The sequence below is a fragment of the Anomaloglossus baeobatrachus genome, chromosome 5, assembly GCF_048569485.1.
Source record: "Anomaloglossus baeobatrachus isolate aAnoBae1 chromosome 5, aAnoBae1.hap1, whole genome shotgun sequence".
NCBI classification, from domain to species: Eukaryota; Metazoa; Chordata; class Amphibia; order Anura; family Aromobatidae; genus Anomaloglossus; species Anomaloglossus baeobatrachus.
In genome coordinates this window covers 472,719,996-472,736,744 of record NC_134357.1, presented here as the reverse complement: position 1 = coordinate 472,736,744, position 16,749 = coordinate 472,719,996, and the positions used below count along the sequence as shown (strand labels likewise).

Sequence of the window (16,749 nt, the reverse complement as noted above, 5' to 3'; positions counted from 1 at the left end):
TCCATGGCACAGTGGGTCCAAACACGCTAAAATAAAGCAGTCGTCAGGCAACTGTTTGGGGTCAGATAACAATAATCAGAATTATCAGAGCACAGGTATTCAGGCCAACACCACCACTCAAGCGGAATGTTATGATTGGCAGTGTTCTTGGAGATACTCCTCAGCTACATTGCTGGACAATCACTGCCAAGATGGAACATCAGTACGACACAGAACCTCCCAGAACCAGGATGGACGACTGCACTGTCATTCAACTCACTGACAGCTCGGCACACCCAGATACCACAGTCACAGCTTATAGTCACTCATTGCGTCCTAGACGCACTGCGCAGAGAAATTGTGACACTTACTTTATATTCTAGTGTGTGTTATATAATTACTGATATACATTATATATGTCAGTGCTTAGGGGTATGCTGGTTTTAATTGTGTATTAGTGCATGTTTGATTTTAATAAGTTATATTTACATACAGGTGTGCATAGTTTCTGTATGCTCTTTTTTGTTCTTTGCACTTGAGTTTTGCTTACTGAACCCCCATCTGTATATGAGCTCTGCGTCTTTCCTTAGCGTTACTATTAAGGCACAGATACACACAAAACACCTCAATCTATTACCACGATCAGCGTAGGGCTAATTCATACAAAACACAACTTGCCCAAAGGACAACTAGAGGTTCCCTAACTAAAGATCAAAAAAAGGTAACTTTTATTAGTACCAAAATTAAATGACCAATCTAAAGACTGGCGTATAGAGTGAAAAATGAGTCATCACTCACAAAGTGCATATATGGATATATGTGCACCACTCCATGCTTTCCCTGCCACCCGATGTGACCAGATGATACACCCTGTTGCTTAAGTGTGGGCGCATGTGCAGTAGCTTTTCTTTCACTATGCGAACTAAGTGTGGACGCTTGTGTGGCGCCCCTGAGGCTTCAGTCGCCACAGAGTATTGCACCCAAATTTGGGTGTAATGCTAAACCCGGTTCCTGAAGAGGTCAGTCCCGGTTTCACCACATTACACACTTAAATACACACCAGGTTGCCCTGTTCCCACTGGGCACTGTGCTAGGGTAGAATAATAAAGGGGTCGCCGACAGAGTGGCATTTATAGGATGCCCTCAACAGGAGCCCCATTCCCACTAGCCTAGGACCTGGGAGGGGGAGGTGCAGCCAGCAGTGGGAGTCAGGAGCCAACACAACAGTTAGAGAGTTCTTCAGCAGGAGAGCAGTGAAGCAGAAGTGCCTCACAGGTGCTCCAGTGGGAAGGAGGAGAAAGTTCACATGGTTGCCATGGGGAGAATAAACCTGCTCCCCTCGGAATTGACACCACACATGGCGGCAGGACCCTAGGGAAGGTCATACTTCACGTTGGCTTTCCAGAATCTGCCTGGACAGGGAAAGTTTCAAGCTTCCCTGCCCACACAGCGCCCGACACCACAGTGCTATATTGGATCTGGGGCCTCGCTTCAAGCCGGACCCCACATCAGAACCGCGGCACCCGCAGATAGGGACAAGAGTACATCTTGTGAAACCCAGGGTCCCCTCGTAGCTTCAAGTCAGGGGATGCACAGATAGACGTTACGAGGAGAAACCCACCGAACACCAAACCGGACTGATCTCTAAAGGGATTCGGGTTGGACGGCGCCCATTATAACAAGTGACCGGTATTACCTGGGTGAGCGGCATCGTACAAAAGTGAGTAAACAACCTGGAACCGCAGCTATAGACTCTGACTTTTTATTACCCGCACTGCCGCTCTTCGCTGCCATTACTGCTCCCCATATCATCCTCCCCGGGGCCAGCTCTACCTCTACCATCTGCCCCGGAGGACAGCGACAGCAGTGGCGGCCCATTCCCACAGGTGGCGTCAAGACAAACACCTCAAAACTACTACCCCCAAAATCTCTCCCCTGCCATCTTTCTGTACACCTCGGGGCAACGGAGTTGGGCTATGCCGCCCATCCCAACGACAGTTGACGGCCCGGCAACGAGTAGGGTAACCGCACCTGCCCCGTGGGGCGCTACACTTGCACACTTACATGGATGTTCGGGATATTTCTCCTGCATTCTTAGTCTAAGGGTAAGCGCCTACGCAGTTGAAGTCTTTCTATTCATATGCCGCCCTGTATCTTGCTCACACGGCGTGATTATTACTCTTTTGACACTAGTATCACTAAGTGTTCGCGTATGCCCAAGGTTGTGAACTATCGTGCTACTTTCACTGGAGCTTCCATGTAGGCGCAATGCTGATAGCTGATACGCTGGATTTGTCACATGATGATTCAGAAGCTAAAGGCAATTGGTTTGTATGTTGCTATCTGGAACAACCAGTATGATTGGCTTCTTAGTTTGGAGGGGTGGTAACCATTGGAGCTAACAGGTAATAGTATATCTATATTAGTGAGTGTTCGTCCTGTGCACCAATGAATTATGTGAAGGGATGCTTCTGGCTTTATGATTGGAGAACCTGGAGTCTCTTAAGATCACTTTTATTAGTTGACCTTTAGATGAGGTCATTACCAAAGGTCTTAAGAGAAACTGTGGTCTGGTTTTCAGCTCACTATAGTCTCAGCCCCCTGATGAAGCTAGTCTTGGTGAAACATATCGGGGAGGCTATTAGCTCAATGTTTTCAGGTAGGCAGTGTAGAGTGTGACATCTATACTTAAATATATTAATTAATAGGGCATTTGCCCATCTGTTAGCAAACTTCAATTTGCGGCCAATCAATGCACTTTGTGGGTGATGACTCCTTTTTCCCCCTCTAAGCCAGTTTTTAAATTGGTCATTTACCGTAATTTTGGTAATAATAAAAGTTACATTTTATTGATCTTTAGTTAGGGTACCTCTAGTTGTCCTTTTGGCAAATTGTGTTTTACTATGAAGGCACATGCGCAGCTCTCTTCCATCTACACCTATTCAAGTCATATCAGGAACCTTCCCTGGTTTGGCCACGCCGAGTTGACAGCATGGCATATGACACAATTAAAGGTGTTTAGAAGGCCTACTTCAGTAAACATCATAATAGGTGTTGTCTTCATGTGACCTATTCTTTTGTTAGTAGTGTACAGTTTTTACACCGGAGTGGCAAAAATGGACATGGTTTACTACAAATTGTTGAGGATCTATGGCAAATTGAGGTGAAGCACTTTTTTTCTGTAGGTCATCTGCACCTGCTGTAAATCACAAAATCTCAGGGCAAGTCATGTGGCTTTGCCATCAATTCTCAGACTAGCGGAAAGGTCCAACATTTGGCCCCAGCCTGTGAACCCAGCCTAAGATGGAGAAATAGTTTAGAAACTACTAAAGAGATTAGCTTCACACATAATGAATGCCACATTGGATCTCACAAGCTGTAAATGTGGGGTGATCGTGGGGACCGCTCTCGTGGAGTAGTATGAAAATTTATGCACTTTGAATAACAATTGTTAAAGCTTGAAGCTGAAGCATAAGATAAGTTGTTTGGTGTGAGAACACTTAATAGACTAATGGTGATCGCCTGCTGCAATAAAAATACAAATTCTATTGAACCACAGATAGCATTAGATGAAATCATTAACTAAAATTGTACAATAAAAAAAACCACAGATAAGAAATATACAGGTGGAACTTCCTGGAATGACCTTTATTAAATCCTGCTCTAAAAGTGTCTACAGAGGTGGGCAGCTAAATAACACAACAATTTTGTGGTGTCTTTTCTGCATGTGATAGCCTATGTTAAAGGAACAAGTAGTAACCAAGAGAAAATAACAGGCTGGAGGTATCCACAATGGTAAATCAGCCTCTGGAAAATACTATAACCTTCATGTCACTTCAAACTTAGTATCCTCAGATCCATGGGAAAAGCCATACCACCACACGAACAAAAAAAGATTGCAGACTTCAAGGACAACAGTAACCTGCAACTTCCCAGGCTCCAGATACCCACCACTTCTGATGTGCGTTTCGCAATTAATGCTTCATCTGGGGTTGGTTGTAAAAACTATTAAACATAAAGCAGATAATCAGAATGAGTCTCTAGTCATCATAACAGACATACATGCGATTAATAGCTAGACTGCATATCTAAGAAGTACTGTAAAATACTGCTGATCAGGAAACAGCAAACAATATCAATCATGAGACAATATCACCTGTATAAACTAACGCAAGGGAAACAAAAATATGGCACCTGTGATGAAACACGCAGGCGAGTCATGTGGCTCATTGCTCAGTAACATGGAGAAGGTAAATAGATGAGTCGGGCCACCTGGACTAAGCTATGTTTCTAAGATGTATGTCCTGAGAAGGACAGAGGACGCAGAGGGAGCTATGTAAATCTAACAAGACAAATGATTGTAGTAGTAGCATTAGCTATCAAGGTACATAAACAACCAAGGCTCCCCTCACACGTCCGTATTTATTTTTTTTTTTTATCAATTATTTAGCATTGGTTATATAATGCCATCATATTCCACAGGGCTTTACAGACATCATCTTCACTGTCCCCATTGGGGCTATAAAAACATGTACATGGTGTGTACGTTTTTAAAAACCTGTGTCACAAGTGTTTTTCTGGTTTGAATATAGAAAGCAAAACCACTAAGCTTCTCCTATACTTTCAATGTTACACATGGCTCACACATGGACGGCACACCGTGTAATATAACGGCAGTTTACCACACGGTAACATAAGACTTTTTATGTCTCTTCTCTCTCTCGTTATCCAGCGGTGATCCTGAAGCTGTAAGAAGAATCGCTTACGAATTTGTAGAAACTAAAGCCAAAGAAGGAGTGGTGTATGTGGAGGTCCGGTACAACCCGCACCTCTTCGCCAACTGCAATGTGGATCCCCTCCAGTTTGGGCAGAAAGCGTAAGCACTTTATTACTAAATCATACAGTATCATACAGTAATATCTCCTGAACTGAATCACCACCAGAGAGACTGTAGGTCAGGCAGGGTTACCTACATGGAAAAGTGAACATCCATACAAGTCTAAAGCTGATGGGTCAGATGATGTCAGCCGAAACTCTGAAACAGCGTATGACTTTTTAGTTCACCAATCACTGACCACAATCCTCTAGAAAGAGTTCACCTTGTTTTACTACGGTATTTCCAGGTGCAGCCAATTTTTCATTTTTGCACTTTTTTATCCCTTCTTTATTCAAGAGTTATAAGTTGTTTTATGCTTTTGTTGACATAACCGTATGAGGGTTTACTTTTTGTGTTGTGTTGAGTTCTACTATTGAATGACAGCATTAATCTAATATATAAAGCTGAGTGTATGTATGTATGTATGTCCATTAAAGGAATCCGCACTGTCGCATTTACAATCACGAAATTTTGTACAGACACCCCATGTGACTCGGGTATGTCATAGACTATATTTTGATGGGGAAATTTATCCCCACGCTTTACAGTTACTCTCCAATAAACCTGCCATTAAACTGAATGGAGGTGTGAGCTACAGGCTATTAATAGCAACTATCAGTGGTTGCTATAGGAACAAAATAAATTGTTAGTATAAGAAGCTCATGTGTGAGGTAATAAGATGTCAGTGGGGAGACGAATAGATAAAGACAGAAAGAGACAGACAGAGAGAGGGAGACGGAAAGACAGGACAGACAGATAGGGAAAGAGACAGAGAGAGACAGACATTCAAAGAGACAGACAGAGCCAGACAGGGAAAGAGACAGGCAGACAGGACAAGAAGCAGAGAGACAGACAGGGAAAGAGACAGTGACAAGGAAAGAGACAAGGAAAAAAAACAGGAAAGAGACAGGGAAAGAGACAGAGACAAGGAAAAAGACAGGGAAAGAGACAGACGAGGAAAGAGACAGACGGGGAAAGAGACAGAGACAGACGGGGAAAGAGACAAACGGGTAAAGACACAGAGACAGACAGGGAAAAAGACAGATGGGGAAAGAGACAGGGAAAGAGAGAGACAAGATAAAGAAAGAGACAGACAAGGAAAGAGACAGGGAAAGAGACAAATGGGAAAAGAGACAGACGGGGAAAGAGACTGACAGACAGACAGACACAAAGATAAAGAGAGACAGACAGACACATAGAGAGAGACTAATACAGAGACAGACAGACATAAACAGACAGAGACAGACAGACAGAGATAGACAAAGATGGGAGACAGACAAGAGAGACCGTTACTATCCCGGGCAACGCCCGGGTACTACAGCTAGTCTAATATATAATGCTCAGTGTTTGTATGTGTCTATGTATGTCCGCTAAAGGAATTTGCACCGTCGCATTTACAACCACGAAATTTTGCACAGACGCCCCATGTGAATCATGGAACGTCATAGCCTATGTTTTGATGGGAAAAATTAACCCTGCACTTTACAGTTACTCTACAAAAAGCTATCGCCATTAAACTGAATGGAAGGGGGAGCTACAGGCTATTAATAGCAACTGTCTGGTTGCTATAGGAAAAAAATAAACTGTTAGTATAAGAAGCTTATGTGTGAGGTAATAAGATGTCGGTGGGGAGATGGGTAGAGAGAGACAGAAAAAGACAGACAGAGACAGACGGGGAGACAGAGAGATGGAGACAGATAGAGAGACAGGCAGAGACAGACGGGGAAAGAGACAGACGGGGAAAGAGACAGCCCAGGAAAGAGATAGATTTGCAAAGAGACAGATGGGTAAAGAGACAGACGGGCAAAGAGACAGACGGGCAAAGTGACAGACGGGCAAAGAGACAGACCTGGAAAGAGACAGACCTGGAAAGAGACAGCCCTGGAAAGAGACAGCCGGGCAAAGAGACAACCGGGCAAAGAGACAGATGGGCAAAGAAACAGCCCTGGAAAGAGACAGATGGGCAAAGAGACAGATGGGCAAAAAGACAGACGGGCAAAGAGACGGACCTGGAAAGAGACAGCCCTGGAAAGAGACAGCCAGGTAAAGAGACAGACCTGGAAAGAGACAGACGGGGAAAGAGACAGCCCTGGAAAGAGACAGACAGGCAAAGAGACAGACCTGGAAAGAGACAGACGGGGAAAGAGACAGACCTGGAAAGAGACAAAGGGGCAAAGAGACAGACCTGGAAAGAGACAGACCTGGAAAGAGACAGATGGAGAAAGAACCCTGGAAAGAGACAGACCTGAAAAGAGACAGACCTAGAAAGAGACACCTGGAAAGAGACAGACGGGGAAAGAGACAGACGGGGATGGAGACAGCACTGGAAAGAGACAGCCTTGGAAAGAGACAGCCCTGGAAAGAGACAGCCTTGGAAAGAGACAGCCCTGGAAAGAGACAGACCTGGAAAGAGACAGACGGGGAAAGAGACAGCCCTGGAAAGAGACAGACAGGCAAAGAGACAGACCTGGAAAGAGACAGACGGGGAAAGAGACAGACCTGGAAAGAGACAAAGGGGCAAAGAGACAGACCTGGAAAGAGACAGACCTGGAAAGAGACAGATGGAGAAAGAACCCTGGAAAGAGACAGACCTGAAAAGAGACAGACCTAGAAAGAGACACCTGGAAAGAGACAGATGGGGATGGAGACAGCCCTGGAAAGAGACAGCCTTGGAAAGAAACAGCCCTGGAAAGAGACAGCCTTGGAAAGAGACAGCCCTGGAAAGAGACAGACGGACAAAGAGACAGACGGGCAAAGAGACAGACAGGGAAAGAGAGAGACAGACAGACACACACATCGAGACAGAGATTGAGACACACAGACACAGAGATGGAGATAGACATACAAATACAGACAGAAAGATAGAAACAGACAGACATAGACACAGACAGAGAGATAGACAGCGACATACAGACAGAGACTGGGAGAGAGACAGAGACAGTTATTATCCTGGGCAACGCCTGGGTACTACAGCTAGATTACTTGGCAACCTGATTCTTCAATTCAATGTAATTTATGTTCTTTGTATCATAATCCTTTGTGAAAAAAAAAAAAATTAGCTCTTAATGCCATTTTTGGAGATGCGTTACGTTTCTACTTTTCTGACGATATGAGGGCTGTTTTTTGCATGCTGAGTTGTAGTAGTTTAGTATCAATTTTTATTTATATAGATAGATATATATAAAAAAAAAAACAGCAGGAAAATAAGTTATGTATGTATACAGACTCCTGCACAAATTATTATCATGTATATTTTTTTATTTTCATTCTTTTTTTTTTTCTTTTGTTTATTTTTACCATGCAGCTACCTATTGACCACTAGGGGGAGCGCATTACGCATGAATTGATATGGTCCACAAGCTGTGGTAATGTGTTTTAGCTGCTCCCCCTAGTGTCTGATGTTGGGAGATCATAAATCTTTTTTTCCCAGTATAAGTGAGTAGAGCCGCATGTCCAAAAGAGAGGTGAGACATGGAGACAGCAAAGCAGAAGTGAGACAATGGGGGAACACTGGGGAGAAGAGATACAAAAAAAAGCAAGCAGCGGGAGATGCACACAGCAAGGCCTCTGGCCTGTGAATGAGTATTTTGTGGGGTGGGAGTTAATTATGAACACTTTACCCAACTACTTGTGTAAGGAAATGGTGCTGCATTCAGCATCGACTGCAACGTGTCGCCTCTTCAGCTTTGTCCTTCCTGGTTAGCTGACTTAGAAGCGTGTCGCACAAAGTCAGGTTGTGACAGTCTTTGCCCTATAACCCATGATTGCTTACCTGCAGTGCATTGGTAGAGAAGATGAGACTTATTCTGCAGGACCCGGTCTATCGGCCACGTCAGTAATCTATGACTACTGGACGTGAGACCTGGGAACCGCCTCCTACCTAACACCATCTGCGGCTCTTCTTTTGATTAGTTGGCTTGGCAAGACAACATATGTGCATCGTGCTGCAATGATGATGTCGCACCAGACAGGCTAATCATTGAGGAGAGAGGAGCCGTAAGGTAAGAGGAGGTTCTCAGAGTTCCCATCCAGCGGTCACAGAATATTTACGTGGTCAATGGACCAGATACTGTGAATTGATTCCCATCCAGTCTGCTCAATGTACCAGTATAACCAGCCACTCTCAGATAGTTGAGAATCTGAATGTAGGGAATTACTGTATATAACTAGGGCTTTCACAGTCTCTTAGGTATAAAGGGAATCGGTTAGCAGGATTTCACATCCCAAAGGTAGAGAATAGAGCTGGAGTGACAGAGGCTTCAGATCTAACAAAAGTTCTTTAGCCATATTTTTCAATAATGGAGGAACGGACTTCCATTGTAAAGATATTGATGGACTTGTCAATTAAAGAGCTACATGCCCATATTAATAATTTGGGGTGTGAAATCCTGTTGATAGATTCCCTTTAATGGATCCCCAGTCAGGTGTCTACCCCTTGTCCCAGCCCTGCATATATCACTAGTCTGTGGGAACATCACTGGAGTATTAAGAAGCTTAACCCCTTACCGATATATGACTTACAGTTACGTCATAGGTTGGCTCTCTGATCAGCACACCCATGACATGATCTCCAGGCACCAATGAATTACCATGATGGATGGGGGTCTACTGATGACCTCTGTGTCTTGTGTTTGTAATGATGGTACTCCTGTGATCGCAGTATTCTGGCTGATGTTCATAGGAGACTGTGATTTTCGCTATACACAGCAGTACTGTAGTATTGCTATGTATAGTATAATCGATCAAATGATCACAAGATCAAGACCTCTGAGAGGACTAAAAAATACAATGTAAAGTGGAGAAGAAAGGATTATAGAAGTAGGAAAAATATAAAGTTCAAATCACCCCTTTTTTCCCCATTAAAGGGAAAGTGATAAAAAAAATACACATATTTGGTATCATTGTGTTCAAAAAAGTCCAATATATCAAAATATAAAATTAATTAACCCAATTGGCAAAAGGTTCTAGATTCCTGAATCGTGTTTTTTTAAGCAGCCACAACATTTGAAAAAAAAATAATTTATCCTATCTACCCCAAAATACAGTAGAATCAATATAAATGTCGGCTCACGCCATAGAAAGCTTCACACCAAAAGCCTTAGCCACCAAAATTTTAAACCGTTTTGATTCACGGTAATGGCGATACAAGCAATTCTTTTTTTTTTAACAAATTATTTCATTCAAAAATACCGCTTGTGCCGCAAAAATCAAGCCCCTACACAGCCATGTTTACGGAAAATAAAAATAAAATTGTCTCTGAGTTACTTGTATATTGTTATATATCGGTTTAGAAGATGGTTCAGAAAAAGAGAGATAAGAGTTACAAGCTTTGCCACCACTGACAGCTTTACTGGTGGTAATTCATTCATCCAGGTTGTCCACAAATTCTTGCAACTTTTGCCGTTTTTACCCCAGTTTCACTCATCTCTGCCAAAACAGGCAAAATTACAGGTCATCTAATTCATGAAGAACTGTGGAGTACCTTAAACCAGAAATGTTATTCCAGTCTGTGACTGGAGTAAGATTTGTGGCAAAGTGCATGCCAATTGTCAAATGCTTCTGATTCATAAAGAGGCGTGTGTACCTGTTATAGAGGTTGGCCACTACTTTTACATTCATGGTCTATCCTTAGGATAGGTCATCAATGTCTGATTTTCCAGGGTCCGACACCCATCAGCTGACCAGAAATGGACAGTTCCGGAGCTGTCCAGTCAAGCGATAGTGGGCACGTACTGCACATCTGCCTCCTATTGATCTGAATGGCAGGTGGATGTGCAGTACGCAGCCGCTATCAGTTGATGGAGCAGCTCCAGAACTGAGCATTTCTAGCCCCCTGCTTCCACCACCGACATCAGGGATAGCTGGTTGGCGGGGGTGTGGGGTGTCGGACCCCCACCGTTCAGACATTGATGACCTATCCTAAGGATAGTCCATCAATGTAAAAGTAGTGGATAACATCTTTAATAATTGCGGCCCATCTGACTCTTGCAATTTGTTCACACCTTTCTTGATGAATTGAGGCCAGAGGCTATAGAAGCCAAATGGTCCAAAATGAATAATGAAACCCTATTGCAAACATATTTTTCAGCCCAAAATACATCAATTTTATGAAAAATGTCCATATCCTATAATCTATTAAAAATGATTTATTTATTTTTTAATGTTATGTTTGTTGACAAAGAGGGGATCTCACCCCCGAAAAAGTTGTTGAACTTGTTAACCAGGGGCTGAAAGAAGGCGAGAGGGATTTCAACATCAAGGTCAGATCCATTCTGTGCTGCCTGCGCCACATGCCAGGTAAGAAACATCCGACTGTGCCGGTGCCTGTTTTATTGCTGGTCGGATAGAATGTTCTGTCACCTCCATCAGTTTTTACCATGCATGAGCTCAAACGGAAGGTTTACTAATCAAACTCATATAAGGTTATATTTTTATTTAGCTATATATCCCATAGGCTAATCCTTAAAGGGAATCTGTCACCAGATTTTTGCCACCTAATCTGAGAGCAGCAAAATGTAGAGACAGAGACCCTGATTCCAGCAATGTGAGCTGCTTCCTGTAGTTTTGATTAAATCCCTGTTATATCTGCTTCAGCTCTACCAGTTATCTGAATGCTGAGCTCTAAATAACTCCTCCCACATTACTTTGGCAGCTTTCTGCCTATGCACAGTGTACAATCAGTGGTGTGGATGGGGTTACACAGAAGTCATGAATATACATGACTACCTGACAGCAGGCTTACTAGTCCTGTACACCATGTTTCAAATTATTATGCAAATTGGATTTAAGCATCACAGCGATTAATTTTTTATTTTTTTTTTAAATGAAACTCACTGATGGTATTGTGTTTCAGGGTTCTTTGGATCACTGAAATCAATTTCAGATACCTGTGATAATTAGTTTGCCAGGTGAGCCCAATAAAAGGAAAACTGGATGTTCCACACTATTAAGCAGGCCACAGTTTTCAAGTAAGATGGGAAAGAAAAAGGATCTCTCTGCTGCCGAAAAGCATCAAATAGTGTAATGCCTTGGACAAGGCATGAAAACATTAGATATTTCACGAAAACTTAAGTGTGATCATCGTACTGTGAAGAGATTTGTGGCTGATTCAGAGCACATACGTGTTTGTGCTGATAAAGGCAGAATGAGGAAGGTTTCTGCCAGGCAAGTCCATCGGATTAAGAGAGCAGCTGCTAACAACCCATTACAAACCAGCAAACAGATATTTGAAGCTGCTGGTGCCTCTGGAGTCCCTCGAACCTCAAGGTGTAGGATCCTTCAAAGGCTTGCTGGGGTGCATATACCTACTATTCGGCCACCCCTAACCAGTGCTCACAAGCAGAAATGGTTGCAGTGGGCCCAGACATACATGAAGACTAATTTTCAAACTGTTTTGTTTACTGATGAGTGTCGAGCAACCCTGGATGGACCAGATGGATGGCTTAGTGGATGGTTGGTGGATGGCCACCATGTCCCAATAAGGCTGCAATGTCAGCAAGGCGGTGGAGGAGTCATGTTTTAGGGCCGGAATCATGGGGAGACATCTGGTAGGCCCCTTTAGGGTTCCTAAAGGTGTCAAAATGACCTCTGTAAAGTGTAGAGTTTCTGATTGACAACTTTCTTCCTTGGTACAAAAAGTTGAAACGTGCCTTCAGGAGCAAAATCATCTTCATGCATGACAATGCTCCATCTCATACTGCAAAGAATACCTCTGTGTCATTGGCTGCTATGGGCATAATAGGAGATAAACTCATGGTGTGGCCACAATCTTCCCCTGACCTCAATCCTATAGAGAAGCTTTGGAGTATCATCAAGCAAAAGATCTGTAAGGGTGGGCGGCAGTTCACATCAAAACAGCAGCTCTGAGAGGCTATTCTGACATCATGCAAAGAAAGTCAAGCAGAAACTCTCCAAAAACTCACAAGTTCAATGGATGCAAGAATTGTGAAGGTGATATCAAAGAAGGATTCCTATGTTAACATGTAACTTGTATTGTTAGGATGTTTTGGATTTAAATAGCTTTTTATTTCAGTGAATGTGACCTCCTAATGCTGCAAATTCCACAAATGAGCATTTCAGTTATTTAAAACATATAAAATGTTTAGAAACTCTACTGTGCCTAATAATTTGGAACAGTGCATTTTGAGGTTTTTTAATTTTGAAGATTATACTGTTATCATTGGGAGGTTTCTTCAATAAGATTCGATGTATACTCTAACGGGTGATGACTTTTATTAGACTGTTAGCAACAACCAATCCACGTGAATCCACGTGGCAAAGCAAGTCTTGGTTGTTGCTAATTGTCTCTTTCTGTGTTTCTTCACAGCCATTTTTCCAAGCAGTATGGACTTTAAAGCCCGTGAATCCACGTGGCAAACTCAATTGTCTTTTTAATATTTTCTTTTATTAGACTGACTGTCATTTGCACCGATCATTTAGGAAAAATATCATTTGCATAATAATTTGGAACATGGTGTAGTAATAATCAAAACTACATTAAGTGATACATCACTGGACTCACTGGAATCAGGGTCTCAGTCCCTACACTATGTTACTGTCAGAGTAGGTGGTAAAAACCTGGTGACAGATTTCCTTTATGAGTGGATTCAGATGTCCGTATATTGTATTTCTGGAGTAACCGTGGGTCTCCTGACTCAAAATAAACAGCCTTAGGGCTCCAACACACATCCGTTAAAACCACGCACGTGTGATACGGGCCGTTTTTCGGGTCCGTTTTCCGTTTTTTAGGTCCGTTTTTATAGTATGTGTGGCCAGCGTGTGTATCCCGTATGCTAACCGTATGTGCGTGTGGAATGTCCGTGTGTGCGTGAGTGAAATAACTGACATGTGTGTGTGTGTTGTCCGTGTGAAATGTACGTGTGTGATGCAAAATGTCGTTACTACATGTCGGAAGACATAGTAGCGGGATGAGATTGAACTCGGGTGAACTTCACCCGACTTCATTGTCATGCCGTGGCTCTGTCTGTGCCGTGTACTGATTAGCGGTCACCTGTGAAGGATTCACCGGTGACCGCTAATCCCCCGAGTGACTGAAGTGTCCCCCCCTCTCTCATACTCACCGATCCCCGATCACCGGCGCTGCACAGCGTTCATACTGCTCCCGCGGCTTTTTCTAATTTGAAAAAGCCGGCCGCTCATTAAACAATCTCGTATTCTCTGCTTTCCCCGCCCACCGGCGCCTATGATTGGTTGCAGTGAGACACGCCCCCATGCTGAGTGACAGGTGTCTCACTGAACCCAATCACAGCAGCCGGGGGGCGTGTCACTGTGGAGTATAGAAATAAATAAATAATTAAAAAAAAAGGGCGTGCGATTCCCCCCATTTTAATACCAGCCAGATAAAGCCATACGGTTGAAGGCTGATATTCTCAGGATGGGGAGCCCCACGTTATGGGGAGCTCCCCAGCCTAACAATATCAGTCAGCAGCCGCCCAGAATTGCCGCATACATTATATGCGACAGTTCTGGGACTGTACCCGGCTCTTCCCGATTTGCCCTGGTGCGTTAGCAAATCGGGGTAATAAGGAGTTATTGGCAGCCCATAGCTGCCACTAAATCCTAGATTAATCATGTCAGGCTTCTCCACGAGATACCTTCCATGATTAATCTGTAAGTGACATTTAAAAAACACACACAACTGAAAAATCCTTTATTAGAAATAAAAAACACTAACAAAGTTCCTCATCACCAATTTATTAACCCCGACAAAGCCCTCCATGTCTGGCGTAATCCACAGTCCTCCAGCGTCGCTTCCAGCTCTGCTACATGCAGGTGACAGGAGCAGCAGAATACACCGCCGCTCCTGTCAGCTCCACGCAGCTAATGAAGACAATAGCGCGATCAGCTGAGCTGACACTGAGGTTACCTGGATCCAGCGGTGGATGCAGCGGTGGCCGCGGGTAACCTCAGTGACAGCTCAGCTGATTGCGCTACTCACCGCCGCTCCTGTCAGCTCCACGCAAGAAATGAGGTGAGTAGCGCGATCAGCTGAGCTGACACTGAGGTTACCCGCGGCCACCGCTGGATCCAGCGGTGGCCGCGAGTTACCTGACTAACAGCAGCTGATCGCGATACTCACCTCATTTGTTGCGTGGAGGTGACAGGAGCGGCGGTGTATTCTGCAGCTCCTGTCACCTGCATGTAGCAGAGCTGGAAGCGACGCTGGAGGACTGTGGATTACGCCGGACATGGAGGGTTTGTCGGGGTTAATAAATTGGTGATGAGGGACTTTGTTAGTGTTTTTTATTTCTAATAAAGGATTTTTTCGGGTGTGTGTGTTTTTTAAATGTCACTTACAGATTAATCATGGAAGGTATCTCGTGGACAAGCCTGACATGATTAATCTAGGACTTATTGGCAGCTATGGGCTGCCAATAACTCCTTATTACTCTGATTTGCCAAAGCACCAGGGCAAATCGGGAAGAGCCGGGTACAGTCCCAGAACTGTCGCATATAATGTATGCGGCAATTCTGGGCGGCTGCTGACTGATATTATTAGGCTGGGGGGCTCCCCATAACGTGGGGCTCCCCATCCTGAGAATACCAGCCTTCAGCCGTATGGCTTTATCTGGCTGGTATTAAAATGGGGGGGGACCGCACGCCGTTTTTTTTTAATTATTTATTTATTTATTTTACTGCACAGTATAGACCCGCCTCCCGGCTGCTGTGATTGGGTGCAGTGAGACAGCTGTCACTCAGCGTGGTGGGCGTGTGTGACTGCAACCAATCACAGGCGCCGGTGGGCGGGTAAAGCAGGGAATATGAGATTGATTAATGAGCGGCCGGCTTTTTCAAAATAGTAAAAGCCGCCGAAGTTTTTATAACAGCCGTGCAGCGCCGCGCCGGAGATCGGGGAACGGTAAGTATGAGAGGGGGGAGGAACTGCCCGACAGACAGCGAGAGGGACAGATAAGACAGAGAGACCGACCGACAGACATAGAGACCGACCGACGGACTGAGGGAGAGAACGAAACAGAAAAAGAAAAAAGACCGACATCACATGAAAAAAGCACAAAACGTACAGGGAGCAAACAGAGATGCGTCCGTGTCACTCGGACGTGCGCACAGACCCATTGACTTTCATTGGGTCCGTGCTGCGTGTTGCGTGCAGAAAACGGACATGCTGCCGTGCAAAACGCACACAGGTACGGATCACGGACACAGACAAACGGATATGCATCAAAAACGCATGTGGAGCTTTTATCATACAATAACATTGGTGCACGTTTGGCCGTGTCTCCAGTATACACGGAAACGGACCAAACACGCACGTGTTTCACGGATGTGTGTTTCAGGCCTCATAGACAGATATGAGACTGCTGCGTTCAGGTTCTGGAGTCCCACCGTCGGTCCTGAGGTCATGGTCTGTACTCGGACCATGATATATACTTGTCTGAATTTGACTTGTTCATACATAGCGTTTTTGATACATTTATTTGTATGTGCAGAGAAAATGCAGCGTTTTACAGTAATAGAATTAATGCAATGTCTAAAATCTCATTCACATTGTGCTTTTTTTTTTTCTTTGCATCTTTGACTTGTGGGGAACTAAAACAAAACATGTCAATGCTTTAAACTTTTTTTTTTCATTGAAATCTTTTTTTTTTTAATTGATTATACAACATGATGAGGTTACATCATAGAACAAAAGAGCAAACCGCATTTCTGATTAATACCGTCTGGCAAAGGCTTTAGGCCCTGTTCGCACTGGAAAATGGAATTTTCTCAAGAAAATTCCGCAGGTATTGAAAGATTACCGCACCCGCGGTAAAAAACCGCGGCAAACCGCACCCGAAAACCGCATGCGGTTTGCCGCGGTTTGCTGCGGTTTTGCCGCTTGCGGGTTGGTATGTGCTTTATTGCATTCAATGCAA

At 44.0% G+C, this 16,749-nt stretch overlaps 1 protein-coding gene across 1 annotated transcript in view; it reads left to right on the top strand.

The window, feature by feature from the left end:
- Window positions 1-16,749, top strand: part of LOC142310349 (adenosine deaminase-like) — a 57,863-nt gene that overhangs the window by 27,730 nt on the left and 13,384 nt on the right. Inside the window, exons 4-5 of the mRNA XM_075347868.1 lie at window positions 4,712-4,855; window positions 11,037-11,152. Coding sequence (XP_075203983.1) covers window positions 4,712-4,855; window positions 11,037-11,152 — 260 coding nt within the window. The remainder of the gene's footprint in view (window positions 1-4,711; window positions 4,856-11,036; window positions 11,153-16,749) is intronic.